This window comes from Copadichromis virginalis, linkage group LG14 (genome assembly GCF_057382275.1).
Source record: "Copadichromis virginalis isolate Kocher_CV1m ecotype Utaka linkage group LG14, C_Virginalis_male_GT1.1, whole genome shotgun sequence".
Classification (NCBI taxonomy): Eukaryota; Metazoa; Chordata; class Actinopteri; order Cichliformes; family Cichlidae; genus Copadichromis; species Copadichromis virginalis.
In genome coordinates this window covers 20,661,919-20,687,046 of record NC_140631.1, presented here as the reverse complement: position 1 = coordinate 20,687,046, position 25,128 = coordinate 20,661,919, and the positions used below count along the sequence as shown (strand labels likewise).

Sequence of the window (25,128 nt, the reverse complement as noted above, 5' to 3'; positions counted from 1 at the left end):
GGATTGTGTGGCAGGGGTGTGGTCTATGGCTCCGCTGCAGTGGAAGGGTGGTGCAGCAGACTCCAGGGCCAGTCCCAGGGAGGCTGAGGTCCAGGTGGAGGGAATTAGGCTCACGAACACTCTAACGTTTTTAGTTATGCTGGGGACCAGCAGAGAGAGGGCCAGCTGCAAGCTTTTGGGAAACATAAGGTGCCGAACAGGAGGATTGGTGGTCAAGTTGCAGAAGAGGAAATATTGTGTGTGTGTGTGTGTAAAATCTGTACAACAAAGACAATTTAACTGTGTTCGAACGCTGTGTGGGTCCGTGGTGTTAACATCCATCTTGGTATCTTGATTCCTTGCATCATTTTTTTGCTACTGAATCTTACTTTTTGCCATAACCAACTTTTCTTTATATTTGTACTGTCTGTGACTCTTATAGTCTGCTTTTCAACATATCATTGTACCCCTTACAATGAATACCCCTTAATTCAAGTCTATCTTCATCTTCAGTCTGTGCCTGACAGAGTTTTATTTTTTCTTTTGAAATAAACTCACGGGGTGTTGGAATATTTCTGCGCACAAGAGGTCCTTGAATCATTTCGCTGTTGTCTTTGTTGACAGCAATGAAGGCAGTGAAAGAACTGCTCACTCCTGATTGGACACTGAGTTGCACCACCTTCTCCTTCACTCCTCCATCTTGCTGTCCTCTGTTCTCTCTCTCATCCATCTCCAGGGAGCGAATCAGAGTCCGAGCACCCAACCTGTGGACTGTTAGCCTGCAGACAAGAAGGCACAAAACCACAATAATTTCCTTTCCATCCATTTCCTTTTCATCACTTTAAAACAACAAAGATTTACACACAAGCAGGCTAACAATTTTGATCCACTGCTTTCCCAAAATGAGAACGTTCTTTATTTAAATCAAATACATGTAACCTAGAACAAAAAGTGTTAAACTGAGTGTTAAACTAATTCAGAATAAGATTAATCAGAAAACTACACAACATTTTTATCTTGTTCGGCATCACCACAATTGACATAGTTCCTTGAATGTTCCTTCTTTATCTCATCCTCTACCAGTAGCTGATTTTACTTAGACTTATCTATGTTTTTGGTAATCAATACATCTCTTTTTGTAATTTTATCTCCTTTATAAAAGGACCTCTCCTGCCAAAAATAATGTGCAAGTGCATTTGCTAATAGACAGCTTGGTACTGGATAAAATAGTATATCACCACAAAAGAAAATTTAAACCACGCCCAGTCAGGATAGTCAAACAAATCTCTCAGTCTTCACTTCAGAACAACTTTGTACTCACGTTTACCTTTCAAACAAACAGTACTGTGATGTGACAAAACCAGCCAAAGCTAACAAAAGTATAATTTCTCCTAAAATTGCAGTTTCATGCTCCCAACTTTGCAGGAACAATTTGGGGATAACCCCTCGCTGTTCTAGAATGACTGTGCAACAGTGCACAAAGTGAGGTCCATAAAGACATGATGAGCGAGACTGGTGAGAACTGACCTGCACAGAGTCCTGAACTCAACGTGATCGATGTGTGACCTAACAAATGTCCTTTTGGAAGAATGAACAAAATTTACCAAATCTGTATACCCATATCTGTGTATTCAAAGGAGCTTGGAAAGAAAAGCGTCTGGACTTCTTTAAGTTGCTTGAAGCCGTTTCACCTCTCATCCGAGAAGCTTCTTCAGTTCTAAGGTCAAATGGTGGGGAGTCCCAGATTTAAACCTAGTGGGAGTGTCCCCCCACAGAGGGACAAGAGGACCCCCTGATGATCCTCTAATCGCCTGAGCCAAGGTGTGAAACTGGGTGTGGGTCCCAATCAGCCAGAGTTTCGGGTGAGCTCATTGTGAAACCTGGCCCCACCCTATTATGCAAATTCCTGAGGTCAGATGGCCCAGGATGTGAGTGGGCGTTAAGGCGTCTGGGAAGGGATCTCAAAACTGGATAATAGATGGCAGACAGTTGGTGTCGTAAACCACCGCCTCTGTTCAAAGATGGTCGCTCACAGTGGACATAGATGGCTTCTTTCACTCCTCTTTCAAACCATCTGTCCTCTCTGTCCAAAATGTGAACATTGGCATCCTCGAAAGAGTGTCCTTTATCCTTAAGATGCAGATGGACTGCTGAGTCTTGTCCTGTGGAGGTGGCTCTTCTGTGTTGTGCCATGCGCAACATAGACAAATCTCTATGAGACAAAACTCCAAAACACAGACTTAAGAATGTGGTGTATGCTGTACAGTGCAGCGAGGAATGCCCAGACCTCTACATTGGAGAGACCAAACAGCCACTTCACAAGCGCAGAAGTGGCTGTTTGAGAAAAAGAAAAAAAGAGGCTTGACAGAGCATTTTTCAAAGAAACATATCTTGAGTAATATTTCAATTTTGAAGTGAAATTTTCACAGCACTCATATGTGCCCACACCATAACATTTTTATGAAAATCGTAGACGGATAGGCAGAAGTCCCGTGTTGATTTTACGGAGTTACCCATGTATACACTGAGCTGGTTGGTTTTACTGGCTGTGCGAAATTTGAAGTTACTTTGGAAACGTTTTTTGTTTTGTTTTTTCGTACTTTGAGAAGTACAAAAAGAATAAATCAGTTTAAGAGATCCCTGAGCTGTGCTTCAGTTGAAACAAAAACTGGACCCATTTCCTAGACTTCAGTGTTGTGGTATTTGTTTTGGATATAGACATAATTAAAATAGTTTTAAACAGGAGTAACAGTAAAGAAAGGCTGCAGCTTAGCAAAAAAACCCAGGGTCACTTTGATAGGCAGTATAAATTATTATAATTTGCAATTAGGCAGTTAATTTAATTCAATTTGGATATAAGCTTAAAAATATTAGAGAAAAAAATAATGACCAGATGCTCCCCATGAGCAAGCACTTGGCAATAGGAGGAAGGAAAAGTTCTCTTTAAACAAGAATAAACCTTTGGCAGAACCAGGGTCATGGAGAGACAATCGTCTGTTGAGACTGTTTGGGGGTGAGAAGGAGGCAGACAGAGTCAGTGAGTGTGTGTGCACTTGAGAAAGTGTGAGAGAGAGTGAGAGTTGGTACTTTTAGTACTCTCGCTGCAGTGTTTTCGATTAACTGAAGTTTTTTTTGTGGAGCTTTTGCAGTGATGAATAATAATGAATTACAATAGTCCAACCTAAAGCAATAAATGCTCTAATTTTTTCATTAACAAATTTCTCAGCATCACTTTGAGACAGGATGTTTCTCGTTTTAGACATCTTGCACAAATAAATGAAAATAGTGCTAAATATTTGGTTAACATGTCAATTAAAAGATATATCAGATCAAAACTGGCTCCAGGATTCTTCACAGCCTTGCTGTAGTTCAAAGTAAAGCTATTAAATATCTGGTCAGACACAATGTTGTGAAGATTTTTAGGGTCAAAGACAAAGCTATTTCTTTCTTTGGCTCTCGGAGGAGGCGGACGCACTTTTTCTCCTCTCCCTTATCTTCCCTGCTAGTTCTTATGTCCTTGTCTAGTCTCGTGTCTTTTTTGTATTACTTTCCCTGGAACACTCTCTCACAGTCTGTATCTAAAACCTAAAAGAGAATTATGGATTTGATCAACTGGTCTCTGAATGCTATTGACACCCTTTAATGAGAAGTCTGGGCTCGGGAGAACCCAAGTGCCCTGGAGGGACTTCCCCTGCCGGATACACAATGGAAAGGTGGCAGAGGATTGTGTGCCTGGCGGGACTGTCGATCGAGGACGCTGAAGATATCTACCTATTCGGAACCATGATAACAGGGTTCTTGCTGATCGGAGCTGACTTGGCCCTGGCTTATCGGAGAATTAAGAGAGCAGAACCGGCTGTTCAAACCCCCACAAGGCTGACCGCTGGGATTGGAACGACAGGTGCGACTTCTCAGAAAGGGCTCACTGAAGGCAGCATGGTTAAGAGCTTGGAGGCGCTTACGACTGCAGTGAATGCTCAGAATAACACCTCTGAGCGTATGTATGTTGGATTACATCAGGAAAGAATCAACTCAGAACAACATCTCTGGGCGGAAGCTGGATTACATCAGATTACAGAACCTGCTATGTGAGCACAAGAGAGACAAGACCACGGAATCGACGGCTAATAACATCATGGAGAAACTCGCAGCTATTAACGGGAGATTGAGAGACCAGTGTCGGAGTGTTAAAAACAGCTTGAAATTCTCATGAGTTGTTTGCAAAAGAAAAATCACCATCATAATGCGGCTACCCCTTCGGCGCCAGCGGTGGGCTCAAGGCTGGAGCCAAACAAAAACTCCCTGATAACGACTGTGTTGAGTCTGTTCCTTCCCATTCCCTACAAGGCCACCTGGGTTGGCTGGAAGACTGTTTACTTAGCCTGGCGGGGCGAAGGACACTGTCTCAGCTGAACTCTGGACATGCATACATATACTGATACTGATAAGCACTCACTATCACCCTCCCTATCCAACGCCACCTCCAACGCTTACCTCCCCCATGATGTGGACAGCTGGAGGCACAGTCGAAGATTGCAGCGGTCCCAGATCAGATGTACACACTGGAACACTTTCCCATGTTGCTTGTCTGTGTTTATTGTGTTATGGTGTGTTGATACCTGTGCATTCCTGTATTATCCTTTTGTGTTGCACATTTCAATGTTTTTTTCCTCGCTACCTGGCCTGACCTGTCTCCCCAATGTGATGTTTGTATTGTATGTACGGTTAGCAAGGTCTGTCATCTTGGTTGTGGGTTAAAGACCTGCAACTGACAAATAAAGGCTATCTCATAACATCAGTTTAGTCTGAATTTAGAAGCAGGAAATTAGAGTTCACCGAGGTCTTGATGTCTTAAAGACATGACTGTAGTTTGATCTATTGATTTGTGTCACTGGGCTTCATGGAGACAATGTTAAGAAAGCAAAATGAAATTTTAAGATTTTTAAAGAGAATCTGATAAACATGGATAACAGTGTGTCGAACTTACTGTAAAATGTAGGTGTTATTTTGCTATTTAAGTCCAAAAATGCTTTTAAAAGATAAAGAAGCAGTATTGCCAGTGGCTATAATTTCAAGATCTATTATGGAATAAAGTTACCACTTACCTTTGTGCTATATTTTCTCTTTATATCACTCACATTGACAGAGGATGGTGACCAATAGTCCAGACAGATGTGCTGCGTCTTTCTCTACTTAACCCCAGTTATCAGGCTAAAGGAGTCGAAACAGCATCTTGCATAGATTCCTTTTTGCTTCTGACAGATTTGCCTCTAAAGGTCAGACAGACTATGTTTTCTTCTCTAAACAAACACTATGACTGTCACGCTTTACAAAAAGAGGCACTGAGGGCACAAATTAGTTGCTGTTGGAGAGGTACCTGTGTGGGTCAAGCTGTGTGCTCTTCATGTACTTTACAGTAAAAATGGCAGATTGTTGCACAGTAGTTTTTTCACTTGAGGTCAAGAAATGGCTTCTTGATTTCCCAGAAACTGCAGACTGAGATTCCTCTGTCATGTCTAAATGTTTGTGATCAGTATTCATATACTATTAGATATTATGATACCCCTAATCCAAGAAAATAAGATTAGAAAAAGTGAAACATGTTTAAAACTAGACAAACACCATTAGGTCTGTGTATTATTAACTGTTTTCTAGTAAGTAGAGTTATGTTTCTGAAAATATTGTTTTAAATTCAACAATCGCATTTCAAAACAGAAGTGTGCCGTTTGTGTTAAACTGTTTTACCCAGTGTCCTCTGCAGGGCTGAGACTGAAGTGCAGCTGGTTCTCAGAGGGATGACCTGCCAGGCTGTACTTCACCGTCACACAGCCCTCTGCTGACTCTGAGCTCTGACACAGAATCACAGGGTTAGAAGTCACGTTAATTACTGTCATCAAATACCTAAACAACAACATGAGAAGGTGCTGCTCTTACCTGTCCACTGAGCTGGGCATAAATCAGTGACCTCTGACCCTGGAAAAGTGCTGTGATTGGTGGAGAGAGGACAGTGACAGACACTTCCTTTGGTAAATCCCATGTGACTGAGATGTCGACCACAGCCGGCTGCAGAGCAAATCGCAGCGACTGCATCACCTGAAAAATAAAGAAAAACTCTCCAAATTTGCTGCTTCAATGTTTAACTTGACATGCTTGACTGCTCTTGCTCTTGACGAAGGCGGTCGCACTTTTCTCCTTTACTCCTCTCCCTTAGCTTCCCTGCTTAGCCTCTTATGTCCTTGTCTAGTCTCGTGTTTTTTGTGTTACTTTTCCCTGGAACATTCTCTCACAGTCTGTTCTCTAAAACCTAAAAGAGGAATTATGAATTGGATCAACTGGTCCCGAAATGCAATTGACACCCCTTTCTCAATGAGAAGTCTGGGCTTGGGTGAGCCTGAGTGCTGAAGATATCTACCTATTCGGAACCATGGTAACAGGGTTCTGGCTGATCGGAGCTGGCTTGGCCCTGGCTTATCGAAGAATTAAGAAAGCAGAACCGGCTGTTCAAACCCCCGCAAGGCTGCCTGCTGGGAGAGGCGTGAGTTTCTCAAAATGGGCTCATTGAGTCAGCACGGATAAGATCTTGGAGAGGCTACGGCTGCTGTGAATACTCAGAATAAGATCTCTGACTGCAGACTGGATACATCTCGGAAGGGCTAGCTCGGAATAACATCTCTGGGCGGAAATTGGATGACATCTCGGGGAGGCACACTGCCGTGAGTTCTCAGAAATCGGCTCCTTGAGCACAAGAAATGACAACATCACAGAACGCAAGTATGGCGAAGCTCGCGGCTCTCCAACGAGAGATTGAGAGACCAGTGTTGGACTGTAGAACTGCTTTGAAATTCATATGAGCTGTTGGCACTAAAGTAAAAAGCACCATCACTTCATGCGGATAGCCCCTTTGGCGCCAGCTGCAGTCTCAAGGCTGGAGCTGAACAACAACACCCTGATAACAACTGTGTTTAGTCTGTTCCTTCCCATTCCATGCAAGGCCACCTGGGTTGGCTGGAAGCTGTTTACTTAGCCTAGCAGGGCGAAGGACACTGTCTCAGCTGAACTCTGGACACGCACACACATACATATACACTGATATGCACACACTCATCCCCCCTCCCTTTCCAAACGCCTTCGACGCTTATTCCCTTCTGATGCTGCACCCTTTACCCACCCCTGTTGCTTGTCATGTGTTTCTTTGGTGTATTAAGAGTTTTTTCATGTGCTATGTGCAGTGGTGTTTTTTTCTGTTCTCAAACTGATCTCCCTGTTGGAGCTCAGTCTGGGGGAGTTATTTTTCTCCTTATCTTTCCTCATGTGGTGCATTTTCCATTGTTATACCTCTCTGACCTGTCTTCCCCATGTGATGTTTGTGTAATGTATGTATGGTCGGAGGGTAAGATGGCGCCGCCATTGCGTGCAATAGGTCGGCAGCCTTATGAAATTTCCCCTTGTGGGACTAAAGGTATATCAAATCAATTCAATTACTTTTATTCTATATGTATAGCACTTCAGTTTTTGATTAACAACCACATATTAAATATTAGTATGCATGTCTGAACATACACATAAACAGACACATAATCAACCTTACAGTCAAACATTTATTCCAACATACAAACTATGGCCCAAAATAGAGAGGAAAAGATTAAGGGAAAGTTAACCAATAAAAATGTGCTTTCATCAGTCGTTTAAAACAATTACAAAAATTCCAGATAAGCTGAAGAGTATTCCAGGGTTTGGGCACCACGACCTCAAAAGCATGATCACCTCAAAGTCAGAGGGGAAAAAAACAAAAAAAACAAAACCTATATGGCCCAGAAATGATCTGCTGTGTATCACATCTTTGGAAAACTGAGTTCAGTTTCTGAACCTGATTACTTCCACACCTGTTCTTAATGACGAAATCACTTAAATAGGAGCTGCATGACAAAGTGGAGTAGGCCAAAAGATCTTCAAAAGCCAGACATCAAGCTGTGATCCAAGGAAATTCAGGGACATATGAGAAACAAAGTAATTAGATCTGTCAGTGTTGAAAGCCATTTGTAAAGCTGTGGGACTCCAGCGAACCACAGTAAAAGCCATTATCCACAAATGGCAATAACACGGGACACTGGTGAACATTGATAGCAACAAATATTTCTGGCACAACTTCACCAACTTCCAAAGTGCATGGAGAAGACAAAGATCTGATGACACCGAGACTCCAGCGACGCTTAAGATTCTAGGGAGCAACTTTATTAAGTGAACAACGCGTTTTGTCTTGTGGCCTTCATCAGGGTTGTTGCAAAATGTCCAAGAGTTAATGTTTAAAGAAAAAAAAAAAGGAAACAGAAAAAGAGAATTTCCAAGTGGACCAATTACAACTCAAGAAATAAACCAGCTGACCAATTGACATTAACGAGGTGGTATTGGTTCATTGGTTAAGCTACAGCCAAAATAGATTCTGGACTAAACCACTACAAATTAAAAGGGAAGGGGGGGGGAAATCCCAACATTTCTTAACATAATACATAATCAATATTGCACAGAAAAATCCAAATAACTTAATATAAAAAATACAAATTAAAAGCTAATATGAGTACAGGAACATTAAAAGAGTGCAAAGATGCAAAAATCTAGTTAAAAACATAGAAACATAGTTGCTGCTAAGGGTGGCCCAACCAGTTATCACACAGGGCGATGTAGGTTTGGACTTTTCCCCCTTTAATATAAAACTGGTTAATTTAGAAACTTCATTTTGTGTTTATTTGTGTTATCTTTGTCTAATATTCAAATTTGTTTGATGATCTGACATATTTAAGTGTGACAAATAGACAAATATAAAATAAGGGGGAAAACACATTTTCACACCACTACATTGATTAATATGAATTTGTTGAATAAATATGCAGAAAACCATTTGCAAGCAGTACCAGTGATGCCATCTAGTTTTGTATTCTGGTGATAAGAGTAGCATGATCAGTGGTATCAAAGACTGCAGATAAGTCAAGCACAACTAACATGAAATATTTTCTCTTATCCGAGTGCATAAGAATACCATTAGCAATTTTTTTTTCTTTTTAATAAAGTTGTTTCAGTGCTGTGGTTTTGTCAATAACCAGATTGAGAAGCAACAACTTTCTCGAAGACTGGAAATTGGCCCATAATGACCTAAAACAGTGGAATCTAAGGAGGGATGTTTTCCCTAGAGGAAAGACGCTGGGTAAGATAAATGGAATGATTTATAATAGAGAAAAGCCAAGGACAGATGACAAGTAGAACCTGCTAATGAATTTAGGACAGACAATGTCCACTGGGCAGGAAAACGTGTGCAATAATGGGACGTATGGGACAAAAGTGGGTGAAATAATGTCAAGGAGATATGTTGAGAAAATTAGTTTAAACTCTATGAAGAGAACTGATCAAGAGATTTGAGTCAGTTGAAGACACACAGACTTGATGCAGTCACTGGAATACATGGCAGGTAAAGCAGATTGAGGGAGATTAAGGAATCTGCTGATGGTGTCAAACAAAAATATTGGATTAAGTTTATTACCATTAGTCAAACCAGCAAAATAAGATGTAATATCTTTTATAAGTTGGTGAAGTATGTTTAGTAAGTCCTTCATATAGTGTTATTATCCTACTTCATAATTGTGTTAAATGTCTTACTTTTGGTTGCATCCTGTCAGTCCCTGTGATGAACTGAGCGTGACCTCCTCCTTCTTTGGCCATCCCATTGATGAGAGCAGAGCTGGCCCCTTCCCCAATCCCAAAAGAGAAACACCTGCAATACAACAGTTTTCTTTAAGTACATGTTGGACATTCTGGGAATTGTGTAGATATAGTTGTGTTTTTGTGGTTTCACCTGTGAGAACCTGAATTAGTCTTCACCAGATCTATCACTTCTTTGGTGTTCCCCACCTCTCCATCAGTAAAGACAAACAGCTAGAGAGGAGAGTTGGCACAAAAGGACATAACATCAGACCCACAAACACACAACTTGTTCTGAGAAAGTGGCCACTTTCGCATTACTTTCATACATTGTTTTAGTAACTATCCAAAACATACAAGTTTCATTATATAATTTTTCAAGGGATCTTATATGTGTTTTCACACTTATATGCTTTTCATACAAGTTTCACACAAGACAGATACAAACTTTATAAGATTTATATATATCTTTTCCATATGGGTTAACTCTTCATACAACATGTCTCTTTCACATAGTCACAAAAATGGGTGAATACAAACACTTTGTTCTATGTCAAAGCACTTTTCTCTAGCTAACGTTTCTAAAGTCTCCAGTAAATGAATGTAAGCCAGTGTCTGTGTTACCTGTCTAAGCTGACTGGGAATGCAGGGCTGGTTGTAAGTACGTTTGAAGGGCTCCAGGATCTTTTTCTATATCCAAGCACTTTCTATCAAGCATTTACTCGCACACATACTCACTCTGCATCATGTGCATTGGGGCTCAAGAACACACTGGTGTGCAGCCAGTGATCGAACCACCAACATTATTATGAGCAGATCATCCCCAACATGAGCCATAACCAGGAAAGTGTCAGACTGTGTGTGTTACCTGTCTTGGCTGATTGGGAATGCAGGGCTGGCTGTAAATATGTTTGAGGGGCTGCAGGATCTCAGTTCCTCCAAGATTAGCCTCCATCTGCTCAACTTTCTTCAGAGCCTCCTCCATGGTCTGCTGGCTGTACTCCACACTCTTACTGCCATCACATAAACACATGACCAAAACATCCATTCAGATATTAAAGAGGCCCTTTCTTGGGGTGACCGATATGAGGGGAGACTCACGGGAAGATGTGTTCATATCCAGACCCAAAACTGTAAATGTTGAAATAGCAGCCCATTGGTAAGCTCTTCAACAGGAGCAGCAGAGTATCCTTAAGAGAACAGGATTGTGAGGGATGGAAAATATGGTGAGCCCACTATGTGAGAGGAACACTATGACAGATTTTCTGACTGTAATAACTTAATACAGATACCCTGGCACTGCTGATGCGAGTTTCCTGCTGCTTGCTGTTTGTGATAGGACAGCCCATACTTCCAGATCGATCCATTAAGAACACAAACTCTCCACATGAAGCCATTGAAGACATCACAGACTGGGGGAACTCAGGGTACAGACTCACCATCACCACTGAATCACCCATCAGAGAGCCTGAAAAATAAACAAATTTTAAAAATTACCTAAATTTGCTTTTCATTGTTTGTTCAAAAACCTAAAGAGTATAGATAATAAAATCTGTATTTGCAGACCAACTACTTCACTCATTTTCACTCACCCGGCTCAGCAGAGGCCTGTCCTGCCTCCACCACAGCAGTGGGCTGGTGAGCATCTTTGTAATAAATCAGCAGTTCAACATCTCTGTCAAACTTGTGTCCTGCAGCCAGCTTGACCTGCACACCACACACACATTCATATTTAATTCTCAGTTATAAGTACAGAGCAGACACAGCAGCACTCTACCTACCGTGGCCTGGGTTTGATCAGTGTTGAGGTACTGGAGAGGGTCCAGGGAACAGTTGGACTCTACTTTAGAGATTGGACGAGGAGAGGACACTCGGGCAGAGAAAGACAGACTGTAGGGCACCAGAGAGGCTGGAACAGAAGTCACCTGGACTCCTGCACCTTCACTACCTGTACTTGACATTAGAGATAGTTGCAAATCACTGTGGTACATTTTTACTGGGACTCATGCTTGTTACAAGCATGATTGTTTTGTGATAAATATTTAACTAAATTAATAAGTGTTGGATGATTTTCCTACCCTGAGGCTGGTATCGAGGGTTGAGCACAGCAGGCAGACAGAACCTCAGACCATCATCAGCCTGCACAGCCAGCTCAGTCACGTACTCCAACCTGATGGAGGCGCTCTCTCCTGGAGGCAGACTGCCCACACTCAGAGAGAATATATCTGGACTCTGATCGCTCTCCTCCAATAGGAAGGCCTGCTGACCGGAGCTCAGAGCATCATCATACTCCTCACGAGCCTGAAGGACAGGTGACACATGTCAGTGACATTCACTGTGTTTATTGTTATTTTGAATCTTACTTATAATCAGGTTATATTTACTGTCCAGCTCACCTTCTGTTTCTCCTTCACCTCAGCTACAATCTGTGTCTGTCCGATCTTAGCACTGAAATGACAGACAGCAGCATCTCCAGGCAGAGGGAAGACAAAAACAGCCTCTAATGGTTTGTCCTCCTTATTCTCGTAGTTCAGGGTGGAGACCACTGTAGCCACATGGTCCCTCACCTCCAGCTCCACCTCAATGCTCTTCAGAGGAACTAAAAGAAACAGAACAATCATAAATACATAAACCATACACGTTTTAAAAATGGTTGTTTCTTGTGTTACATTTCAGCCACACAAAAGTTAGCCATTAAACCAAGCTGGTACTTAAACATGACTGTCCAACAGTGTTGCAAAGTTTATTTGTTTATTTATATTATTATTCATTTATTTATTTTTGTTTGTTTCTTGTATCCATCATTTTTCTTCTGTGCTTTTGTATCACAAGGATATACTCTGCATTAATCGTAGCCATATGCAGCAGTACACTACTGTCCAAGATGCATATGATCAACTTCACAGAGTAAGCTTGATGCCATCCAGAACTTTTCACCAGTGGGTGTGGGAGAAGCACAACATTTTCTTATGTATACTTTGGTCAGCAGAAGGTGAAAATGGCCATGAACCTCAATGCAATTTTCATGTTGATAACCTAAAGAGCAAATGACCATCCAGCTATTGAAATCGGTTTGTTGAGTATTGTCTCAGTCATGGGGAAATAATCATTTATTATTATGAGCCACTACAAATAAAAAAAGTCATTACATTTGAATTTTAGATGAATGAAAAGAGGCTGGAGAGTAAACAGAAGCCCCTTTACTTTCTGTCAGTACCTGGTTCCTTCTGGAGAGTTAGCAGACCACAGCGGTTCATCATTGTACCTGTGAAACAGAAACATCTGAGGACTTAGTGTTGAAATAACATTCATAGGTGCTCTACATTTCAGACATTCTTTAGCTATCTATCTATATAAAAAAAATAAATATTTCCAAATTAATCTTATCAGATAATGTTGTGGTTATGACTATCACACATTTTGATGATCGGACTTCCAGTATTATAATTGTTTTAATACTTATTGGTTGAGGGTTAAAATGTTCACTTAATGTTCCACTGGTGACTATAATAAACAACGACAGCAGGACCTCCTCTCAAAAATCCAAGTTTGAACCAACCATTACTTTCACTCTTGTTATCTTCTTCCTGTGATCGACCTCACCGAGTTTAAAAACAGCATGAATATCTCAGATTTAATGGTTAATTGTAGCCACACAGACTTTGCTTATGGAATCACATCATATACATATAAATCATTGTGAAAGCATCTATATTACTACCCTAAGGTTGTCATGTAAACATACAGAAATCTGATGTTGCACATAATGTACAAAATATCATTCATTTTGCAAAGTTATAAAACATGTTAATTAATTGTAAAACAAAAATGTTTATTTTTCTGTTGCTTGCACTTTTATTCAATGTAGTTTACTCAAAAGCTTATTTACTATCATCTGAACACAAAGTGTTAGGGTCCCTGGGTCGTTGACCCAGTGTTTTGTGTTTTTGGTTCTTTGATTTTGTTATTTCATTATATTCTAGCTTTGCTTTATGGGTTTTAGGATCATTCTTAGTTTAGGTTCTCTGGGTGGGGTTTGGTTAGAGTTTTAGTGTTCTGGTTTTCTGTCTGTGTTCCATAGTTGCCGTCTCCCCTGTCTGCTGTATCCCCACATCCAGTCAGTGTCTGTGTCTGCCCTGGTCCCACGTCTCTGTTCCCTTTGTTATAGTGCCTGCCTGTGAGTCTGTGTTATGTTTCCTGTTTTACTTTGAAAGTCCATATCTGATGTTAATGTGTCTGGTTTTGCTTCCCCTTGTCTCGTTAGGCCTGATTTGCCCCAGCTGTGTTTCCCTCCTGTTACCCATTCCCTGATTGCTCCCTCTGTGTATTTAAGGCCCGTGTTTCTTTGTGTCTGTGTTGTGATCTACTCTCATTTATGCTGTGTGTTCTGTCTGCCTGGTCATGTAAGTTTATTTGGCTTTTGGTTACGTTTTTGCCACTTTTTGCCATCCAGCGATAAAAGCTAGTGATGGTGAGATGAAGCCTCATGATGAACTGAAGCTTCCCATCCAACTGGTCGACTCATGGTTCGAAGCATTGTGATGATTCATTTGCTCTACTGCGCCATCAAGTGGACAATTCAAGTGAAACGGGCTCAATGATTATAATGATGTGATGTGTAAACCGCTAAACCGAATAAATAAATTGTTTTTCATGGTTATTTATCCCGAATATTGTCTCAGTATGTCTGATACAAAAGAGAAAGTGGAAACTATCAGTACACAGTTTTTGGGATGATTGTGTAACTGCGTAATCATTCTTATGTACATCTCAATAATGACACAAACTAGTGTGTGGCACTTCAAGTTGAATGAATAAAGGAATTACTATTGTTCATGACACCAATAACTGAACTCTAAATATTAGTTATATTTAATATAATACTAATTTTATATTATATTAATTTAATTAATATTTGTGTATAATAAATTGGCAGCTTAACACAGGAATGTACATGGAAACAAAAAGGGAGGGAGTTGTGATGTGAATGTGCTTGTATAACAGTGCTCATGACACTAGGGAAAAGTTTTCATTTGTTTTTATTCAAAAATAGCAGCTTTCCCACAGTGCTGGGCTTAAGACGGTTCCTCTTTTTTGAGAGGATTTCTCCTGCTTTTGAAAATATCCTCTCACAGGGCACAGATGAAGCAGGGGTTGCAAGAAAAACTACAGCAAGTTTATACAAGTTTGGATAAAGAAATTTGTGTCCAGTACTCCAGTAGCTATGTAACACGTACGTAATCCAATTCCACAACACGATGTGATGAGGGAATCAGCTGTGTTTTGCTGCCCATTTTATTTCGAATCTGGCGCGAACCGGTGAACCAGTTCCTGAATCAGTCACGTGGTACGGACTGCCCGCGAGGCCTCGAACGTCACTGCATACGTAATCAACGCAAGCCTCGATACGCGCTTCAGAAAAACGCCCCCGCGATTACCCGATTCGAAGCTTCGACACACAGGACACATCACTAATAAAAGCTGAGTTTTGAGCTACTTTCCGTCTCCGAGTGTCTGCACTTTGGGTCCTTCTACTTCCACTCCTGCCTGCACACAGCCTTAACCTGACACAAAGTGAGTTTTCCATAATATCAAGTACATGTTATTTATGTTGCATTTATGACAAAATCTACCATTTGTTATTTTGATGCCACTATAAAAGAACTAAAGTATACACACAACCATCCAACCCAGAAATGCAATCTGTCCAGCATCTGTGGGGTTAGCCCTAAGACGTCCTCCTGGTACAATACAAACAAAGGCTGAAACAGGAAGTTCCGGTTCAGAGGAAGGTCGCGCGCTGGACGGATCAATCGGTGGCCGCGTTACAGGACGCACTCGATGACGCAGACTGGGGCATGTTCAGAAACAGCTCCGACGATGACGTCAACGTGTTTACGGAAGCGGTTGTGGGATTCATCGGGAAACTAGCGGATGATACCGTGGAGACAAAGACTATCACAACGTTTCCCAACCAGAAGCCGTGGGTGGATAAAACCATCCGCGACGCTCTGAGATCCCGCACCGCTGCCTACAACACGGGACTCATGACGGGGGACATGGACCCGTACAAAGCCGCGTCATATAACGTGCGGAGGGCGGTGAAAGAGGCGAAGCAGCGCTACGGGAGGAAACTAGAGTCACAACTCCAACAGAGTGACTCTAGGAGCCTGTGGCGGGGACTAAGGACAATAACGGACTATAAAGCACCAACAACCGGTATGACGAACGCGGCCGTGACTCTGGCAGACGAGCTGAACACTTTCTATGCTCGCTTCGAGGCTGCAGCTAAGGTCTCCAACAATGCTAGTGTTAGCGGCGCTAACGGCTGCAGACAGGAAGATACTGCCAGCACCGGAAACGTGCTCGTCATCTCCGAGCATGAAGTAAGGAGAGCCTTCAAGAGAGTGAACACCAGGAAAGCAGCAGGACCAGACGGCATCCCAGGTCGTATCCTAAGAGACTGCGCATACCAGCTAGCTCCTGTGTTCACTGAGATATTCAACATCTCTTTATCTCAGTCGGTGATCCCCACATGCTTCAAAGAGTCCATCATTGTTCCTGTCCCGAAGAAACCCCACCCTGCTTCTCTCAATGACTATCGCCCTGTAGCCCTCACCTCAGTAGTGATGAAGTGCTTTGAACGCCTGGTCAGAGACTTCATCATTTCTTCACTACCAGACACACTGGACCCACTACAGTTCGCTTACCGTCCAAATCGTTCCACAGACGATGCCATCTCTCATCTCCTCCACACATCACTTACTCACTTGGACACTAGAAGGGGGAATTATGTTAAAATGCTCTTCATAGACTACAGCTCTGCATTTAACACCATAATTCCCTCCACACTCACCACCAAGCTGGAGCATCTGGGACTCAGCTCATCTATGTGTCAGTGGATCTCCAACTTCCTAACTGGCAGACCACAGGCAGTAAGGATGGGCGGACATGTCTCAGCCTCCACCACTCTCAGCACTGGAGCCCCCCAGGGGTGTGTTCTGAGCCCCCTGCTGTACTCTTTGTACACATATGACTGTGTGGCCACTACCAGCTCCACCACCATCATCAAGTTTGCTGACGACACCGTCGTGGTGGGCCTGATCTCTGATAACAACGAGACGGCCTACCTGAAGGAGATTAGGAATCTGGAGAACTGGTGCCAGAGGAACAACCTCCTTCTAAACGTCAGTAAGACAAAGGAGCTGATAGTGGACTTCAGCACTAAGCAGGAGAGGAACTACCAGACCCCCGTCATCAACGAGTGCCCAGTGGAGAGAGTGGACAGCTTCAAATACCTCGGAGTTCACATCACGCAGGACCTGTCATGGTCCTGTCACATCAACACCGTGGTGAAAAAGGCCCGACAGCATCTCTACCACCTCAGACGCTTGAGAGACTTCCAACTGCCCTCCAAGGTGCTCAGGAACTTTTACTCGTGCACCATAGAGAGCATCCTGACGGGAAACATCTTAACCTGGTTCGGGAACAGCACCATGCAGGACAGACGAGCTCTACAGAGGGTTGTGCGGTCAGCTGAGCGCACCATCCGCTCCGAGCTCCCTGACCTGCACTCAATCTACAGCAGGCGGTGCTGGACCAAGGCCAGGAAGATCGTGAAGGACCTCAGCCATCCCAACAACAGACTGTTCTCTCTGTTGAGGTCAGGAAAGCGATTCCGCTCCCTGAAGACCAACACAGAGAGACTGAGGAGGAGCTTCTTCCCGCAGGCGATACGGTCTCTCAATCACACCACCACACAGTACTGACCCACACATATGGTTCTTACACACACACTGGACTTTCTGGACTTTGGTTTTGCACAACACTGGTCACTATATTCTTCATTTCCGGTTAATACTTGTACAGCTGCTGTTATTGTGTATATATTTATTTATATTTAGATTTCTTCATACATTCTTATATAGTTCTATATTGTGTATTGTGTATTTTGTTGTACAGTTATTTTATTTTCAACTTTAATTTATATATTTATCTTATTCTTCCCAGTTAAATTTACCCTTCATTCTAATTTGTGTTGTACAGTTATTTCATTTTTAACCTTAATTTATATTTTATTCCTTCCTAGTTAAATTTACCCTTTTTAATTTTTCATATTTATTTCCTATCTTATTCATAGCCTTTTCCTTTTTTGTTCTCTTTAGGTCACGAGCAGTTGTCCAAGCATTTCACTACATATCGTACTGTGTATGACTGTGTACGTGACAAATAAAATTTGAATTTGAATTTGGTAAGACATGCAGGAAATACCTCCTCTATGCATCCTGGAACAATGTACCATATTTTCTTCACCAGTTTTTCACACTGATATTGTGTGAGCATCAGTGCTTTGTTCTCGGTTCTAAAAGCCCAGGAAACTGCCCTGTTTGGCCTGTATGAATATTCATCCACATAGCCTCAACCAGTATTTTCTGAATGCCTCAAATTGTGGGAAAGTTCAGTTTATAAACAACACCAGATCATTTCAAGAATGATCAGAAATTCACCAGGAGCAGAGCAAACTAGCTGCTCGAAAACCAGCAGAGTCACATGACAACATAATAAGACTTTGGAAGTACAGGTTTCACACGTTTCTGCCTGAAAACACTGGATTTAATAGTTAGACTAATACATTTTTACATGACAAACACGATGCCTTCTTTTTCTCAGTCAATGTCGGCCCTGCGTTGTTTTGGTTTAGTCAACAAAATTTCTGAGAAGTTAGAGGGCAAGTAAAATTCAACACAATCACGCAATTATTCCATCATATTCCAAAATTCATTAAAAGCCATCCTTCACAGTTGACATGATACTTTCAACATATTTCTACTTTGGTTCACTTACTCTAGAAGTTGGATCTTAAACTGCTTAAACACCCAAGAAATTAAAGGACAACTACTCAACTGAAAAAACATTTCAAAGCAATGTGTCAACATCATGTTAAAAATGTATTTAAAATTATACATGACAGTTAAATGAAATTGGATTTTTCTTCTTGAACACTCACGTGTGCAGGTTTTTTTTTTTCCTCATTCCACTGCATAATTCTGGAGAAATTTAACGGACATTTCTGGTCTAATTCAACATATCCAATCAAATATAACATCACATAAAAAATTAATTAAAATCATCCTTGACATGAAATTCTCAGTTGATTACTCCTCTGGGTTACTCCGCTACATGTGTGCCAATTTTTGAATATGACACAGTCCTGATCAAAAGGTTAAGACCAATTGAAAAATGGCGGATAAATAACTAAAATATTTTTGATGGTGCAGGCACAGTTTAAAGTGGAGCTGGAGTCTGTTTACGCACCGAATGAGCAAAGAGGCAGAGCCATTAGTTGGGGGAGAAAGAGACTGACAAATGAAACATGACGGATGAAACGAAAAGAAAAATGCAATTTCTAATAGAAAACAGTGAGCAGCTCATTTTGATAGACACGTATTTTCTTTTTCTTTACGATATTTATTATTTCTCATTAATACGACAAAGTATTTCTTATCAGATTACTCAATGGAATAATCGATAGATTAATAATCTATAGTTACAGCCCTGGTTGAATTTGAGTAACTGTCTTTTAACTTCTCGGGAATTTTGCAGTTGATTGAGATGAAACTGAGTGTTGTTGCGGTCACATTGAAGATTCCATTGAATTGTGAAGTAAGAAGCACATTACCAGCGAAAGTGAAAAGAAAAATAAATGAAAACTTCACTGGGGAAAACAATGGTCCTGGAGCTTTATTTCTCTTAACTTCCTCTGTGCGTTTGTGTGGGTGTCTCGATTAGCGAACAAGAAGATATCCAACGCTTCACGGTAGGATAAGAGGCGGCTGGTTTCTATGGAACGCCAGGACTGCCATAATGAATTAATTAAATACACCATTAAATAATTAATTAAATGTGGCAATAATTAATTAAAATTGGAATTAATTAATTAAATAAATAGTTATGACACATGTAATTAATTAATTATTGACACATTTAATTAATTATTTATGTATTTCACATTTTAATTAATTATTGACACATTTAATTAATTATTGACACATTTAATTAATTATTGACACATTTAATTAATTATTTAATGATATATTTATTTATTTCATTTTGGCAGTCCTGACGCCTGGCTCTCGTCATGAAATAATTTTATCTGTCAGCCTCACCCATCAAACTCAGGGGGCGGGGTTAACGCTGCCCATGCAGCTTCTCTAACATTTGATTGGTTGCCGTGCAAAGTAAGTCAAAACAGGTCGATCCTAGAAAATCGATTGCTTGTGTAGACTTGGGGCAGCCAGTTATCCCAGAATGCAGATCAAATCACAAGCAGCAATGGTGGTGGTGTAGTTTTAAAATACCCCGTTTTTCTGTCACCAGCTACACTTTTAACAGTGTTTTAGCCGCGAATGTCGCGACGTATGTCTGGTCAGGTTGTCAACATAGAACATGTTTGCAAAAGTGCTCAGATGTTTTCAGAGATTTCACTAGCTCTGCTAACAGTTAGCATGCAGAGTGCACCGAGGGGGTTACGTTAACCGGTTTGTTTACATATTCCACTCTCCGTGTTCCACATGTTGCATTCGCAGATTCTCATTTTCACCGAACGATCGTCTCTTTCCGCCTGGTCTTGTGTCTCTGTGCTTCTGTAACATAAAGAACGAGCTGACATTTTTCTCACGAAACCAGCGATCAGCTCAGCAGACCCTCAGTTTACCTGCATGCATCCTCCTCCTCATCTGTCAGCTGTTTAACACCTGCTGCTAATTCAAGAAACACGCCTACGTTACCTGGTGATAGTCACAGTTTAACTGGGCAGCCGGTGCTCGATATAACGCAATGTCAGCGCATTTTTCTGCACAAGATAAGTAAATATAGTGTTTTCCCCGAGCGCAGAGCTGCTGGAGCTCGTTTCCTTACAGAGCACTTTATAGGCGAACAGCTTTATCAGCGGCTGATGTCCAATCACCAGCACACAGCTTTGAAACCTCAGCTGAGTTTTAGCTCTCAGTGGTTAAACGCTGGACTACATTCACTCAGGTTCTGTCTGTCGGGTCACGTTTACTTCGCTGTTTTATTTACAACTGAGCAAATCGGTTTGGCTGAGGTTAAAGTTACGTTTCATAACTGCATAGTTTCACAGACGTTTAATGGTTCACTGGCACATGTGTTAGACTGAACTATCATCTAAATATCATCTGTTTTTTAATAGTTATTCAACTGTATTCTAAGCACCAGCTGTCTGTTAGAATGTGATTTTTTTTCTCTCTCTGTTGGCAGAGGTATAAAAATGCGCAGGAAAATCTGACATGCATGGCGAACTTCACCGACGATATTTAGGGAGGAATAAACACACATCAAACATAAATGAACCATTTGTCTGTCTCCATAATTGAGAGAATTTTCTCTTCTTATGTCAACACTCTCTCTCTTTTCTTTTTCTTTTTTTTTTGCTTTTTCGGTCATGTTATGTTTACCTGTCAAAGGCTTGTTACAAACTATGAAACACATCGTGCAGACTTCTGGATGTTAGAAGAAAACTAATACTGCTCATGAATGAGACTAAAGGCAGGAAGGTGTCCTTTAAAACTAAACATGTTAATAGGACCTCCCTATTTATGTCATAGTTTATGATATAGCACGTGTATTTCAGTAATAGCCTGCTGAGGCCACTATACGTGCTGGCCTCATATCAAATGTGAAGGCAGACTGAGTCTATGTTTGACGTTTGTTTATATCTAATCTTCCTTTTCAAACATTTAAACAGCAGCGAGTCTGCAGCTGAGGGAATACAAATTCAAATTGTCGGAACAGGTTTGCTCGTTTCTTGGATTCATTTGGTGATTTATTAAATGTATAACTGTTATTCTAATCTGCTGCTGAGTCTCTTACACTTTTCTTTATGCTGTATATTTTCACGTCTCTGGAATAGTTGGCAGTTAGATAGTCAGCTGGGAAACTTTGTGTTAACTCATGGAGCTGAGGATATCGTGGATATGCTGACCTCGCTGCGTGGTGTACAGAGCGAGGTCAGCATGATTAATATTCACAATAAAAATATTAGCCGAACATCATGAAGTCTGTATGTGTTTCATAGTGTCGAACAACCTTTGTACAGTTAAAGCCAGCAGTTACTACATGACGGAAACACCAACGTTATCTCTTTTATGTGTTTATACACAGGTCACGCTGATTACTGAACAAAAACCCAAAGATCAGATGTTAAACAGATTTATTTGCTCTCTCTCCTCCTTAAACATGTTTTTAATGTTAGTTATAATTCAGAATTGGCGACTGAAACACGTAGGACACATAAGAACATCAGGAAATAAAACATCGATAAATATAACCTCAGTAAAAGAAGTCAGCGGGGGTTACTACAGCTGTGTACCGGGGCCTGCGCTTTGTCGGTGGGATTGCTTGCGAGGCGAGCGGGTCTATCCCACGCTTTGCCGTGAGACTGGGCAGACATCTCCGAAATCATCGAAACACTTTTGCAAAGAGGCTGTATCTTGACAAACCGACCAGACACATGAAGATTAAACCACTACATTCTCGGCTAAAAAAATATTAAAACGGTATTTGGTAACACACAAACAGGGTTTTTCAAAGCTCAGTTCTGTTAGCTTCCACATGCCGGTTGTTGTGTGCTAGAAACAATGGCCACCAGGCCAAAGCAATGGTTTTGACTCGATCAGCGTTAACCCCGCCCCCTGAGTTTGATGGGTGAGGCTGACAGATAAAATTATTTCATGATGAGAGCCAGGCGTCAGGACTGCCAAAATGAAATAAATAAATATATCATTAAATAATTAATTAAATGTGTCAATAATTAATTAAAATGTGAAATACATAAATAATTAATTAAATGTGTCAATAATTAATTAAATGTGTCATAACTATTTATTTAATTAATTAATTCCAATTTTAATTAATTATTGCCACATTTAATTAATTATTTAATGGTGTATTTAATTAATTCATTATGGCAGTCCTGGCGTTCCATAGGTTTCACCCCGACGCACAAATGATGGTGGTTGTTCTGTGCGCGCTCATAAAAAAAGGGGGTGGCTGGCGCTTTACTGCTCACGTGACACTTCTAATGGATTCCGCTCAATACATTAAGAGATTTAATCAGGTGAAGATGATTAAAAATCTATAGCGAACAGAATTTGATAGTGACACGAATACTTGGAAATAAAGAAATACTTCTTTGTGCAGAAAATTTCTTCTCATTTTACACACAATGTTGAAATTAAAATATTGAGTTTTTTTTTTATTTTATTTTAATGCTGAGTGCGCTCTCAGTACTGCTGTTTATTTAACGCCACATCTGCATATTAGAACTCTGAAACATTAAACATTTTAACATTACTAACCTGTAGACGCTTCGATTTGTTAAGAAATCAAATCAATACATTTTAAATAGATCAATGAAATACTCAATTCAATCAATAAAATTGACCAAATTGATAATTCCATCCATCCGCTTCCGCTTATCCTTTTCAGGGTCGCGGGGGGGGCGCTGGAGCCTATCCCAGCTGTCATAGGGCGAGAAGCAGGGTACACCCTGGACAGGTCGCCAGTCTGTCGCAGGGCCAACACACAGGAACAGACAACCATTCACATTCACACCTAGTGGCAATTTGGATTATGCAATTAACCTATCCCCACAAGCTGCATGTAAAGACATGCAGCTTGTGGGGATAGGACGGTGGGGGGAAGCCGGAGTTCCCGGAGAGAACCCACGCAAACACGGGGAGAACATGCAAACTCCACACAGAAAGACCCCGGCCTGATGGTGGAATTGAACTCAGGACCTTCTTGCTGTGCGGCAACAGTGCTAACCACCTTGCTTGATAATTGTGTTGATTAAATTAGTATTCTTGAGGGCGTTCTGTGTTAGCAGCAGAATTTAAAACTGCAACTCTGAACATAACCTGCTCCTTACCAACACAATAGAGTGCGTTATAAAGAGTGCATGCTTTAGGGGGTGGTTCTCTTTTGTTTCTATAGTCCTGTATGAGCTCTGCATTTTAAAGAAGAAAACACTGCATTAGTAATTTATCTGAATTCATTCAGCGATAATCCGCACACAAATAACAATGAATAACCCTTGTAGTTGTCAGCACAGGGTGTGCCTGTGACTCATCATGCAGGGCAGTTCGCAGGCTAAACTTACTTTGGTCAGCAATTAGAACCCGTTTAAGTTACTTAAAAATAAAAATATCATTTATCCTTTAAATTATCTAAACATAATTTTAATGACTCGACACACGTATCGCAAAAATTGAATCTTGGCATCTACAAAGATTCGCATTAGATGCCACTAGAAACATCTGGATCACGTTACCACGCAGTGAAATGTTGGAAAATGCCATCAGAAAACACCAAAACCAGTTAAGCAGGAACACCGGGGACTTCTACGCTCTGATAACTTCCAGTCGGAGGCGTTTTCTGTGCAGACAATTAATGGCATCTCTTTGTTATTGTGACAGAGTGACTGTGCACCTACCTGCTAGTACGTGACACTTTCAGAATCTAAGGCAATAGCTCTTTTTCACTACACACAAAATTATGCAGTTTTGTGCCACTGAATAGTTTTGAAACTGCTTTGTCTGGGACCCGAAAACATTTGTTAAAAGGCAGTAATGAAAACTGAAAAAGCAACCAATGACGTGACAATGAACTGAGCGACAAACTCATAAAAAATGGAATTAGGTAAAATCAACACGTGAGATATGAAAATATGGCCGCCAGTGAAGAATGATGCGCAATAGAAGCTTACCTCTATTGATAGACGGGTGTATCCTGATAGGTTTACTGCACTCCTCTGTTCTTGTAGCAATGTTTACGCCACAAACAGCAGACTTTATTGAAAAAAGTCACTGCTACCGGGTACGTCCCATTTCCTTGTTTTTTCCACCAACCGATATGCACTGGGTGGGCGGAGCGTCAAATTGCAAAACATTTTTCCTTTGGATTATTTTTTTTAGAATTCCTTCTGTGGTTTACATTTTTACTTTGCAATAGCTCTGAAGTCCTGAAAGGTCTCACGCTCACACTCTTACACTAAAAATAATTGTACTTCACGTGAAAGTCTTTGCTTATAATATATGGCATTATTGCATCCTCTTGTGAACAAGAGAAACATTTAGGAAACAGAATAGCGTTTTGTGAATATGTAAACTTTAACTGTTGACCCATTTCAGTTTGAAATGTAGAAAAAGTGCAATCACTGCTTATTCATTAATTAATCAGTGTCTTTATTAGAGAAAGTTTACACCTCAGTTATACCAAAGCAAAAAAGCAGTAAAAGATACTTTATTAAGTTGCATGTAGTTTAAAGAGTAAATCAGACATTCAACTGAGATTTCTTTAACACAATAGTCACACCTTAACACAGGACATTACCTACACAGGATAAGGTAACACATGGACTTAGTTTCCATAAAAAAAGCA

At 40.9% G+C, this 25,128-nt stretch overlaps 1 protein-coding gene across 2 annotated transcripts in view; it reads right to left on the bottom strand.

The window, feature by feature from the left end:
• Positions 1-24,577, bottom strand: part of LOC146693883 (von Willebrand factor A domain-containing protein 5A-like) — a 35,713-nt gene extending 11,136 nt beyond the window's left edge. For both annotated transcript variants that reach the window (XM_085429857.1, XM_085429858.1), the window contains exons 1-14: positions 24,455-24,577; positions 12,887-12,934; positions 12,066-12,268; positions 11,748-11,970; positions 11,451-11,617; positions 11,262-11,376; positions 10,962-11,137; positions 10,771-10,859; positions 10,538-10,682; positions 9,824-9,903; positions 9,628-9,742; positions 5,914-6,072; positions 5,725-5,828; positions 538-758 (exon numbers count right to left, since the gene is read on the bottom strand). In XM_085429857.1, coding sequence (XP_085285983.1) covers positions 538-758; positions 5,725-5,828; positions 5,914-6,072; positions 9,628-9,742; positions 9,824-9,903; positions 10,538-10,682; positions 10,771-10,859; positions 10,962-11,137; positions 11,262-11,376; positions 11,451-11,617; positions 11,748-11,970; positions 12,066-12,268; positions 12,887-12,929 — 1,840 coding nt within the window. In that variant the 5' untranslated portion in view covers positions 12,930-12,934; positions 24,455-24,577. The remainder of the gene's footprint in view (positions 1-537; positions 759-5,724; positions 5,829-5,913; positions 6,073-9,627; positions 9,743-9,823; positions 9,904-10,537; positions 10,683-10,770; positions 10,860-10,961; positions 11,138-11,261; positions 11,377-11,450; positions 11,618-11,747; positions 11,971-12,065; positions 12,269-12,886; positions 12,935-24,454) is intronic.
• Between the last annotated feature and the right edge of the window lie 551 nt (positions 24,578-25,128).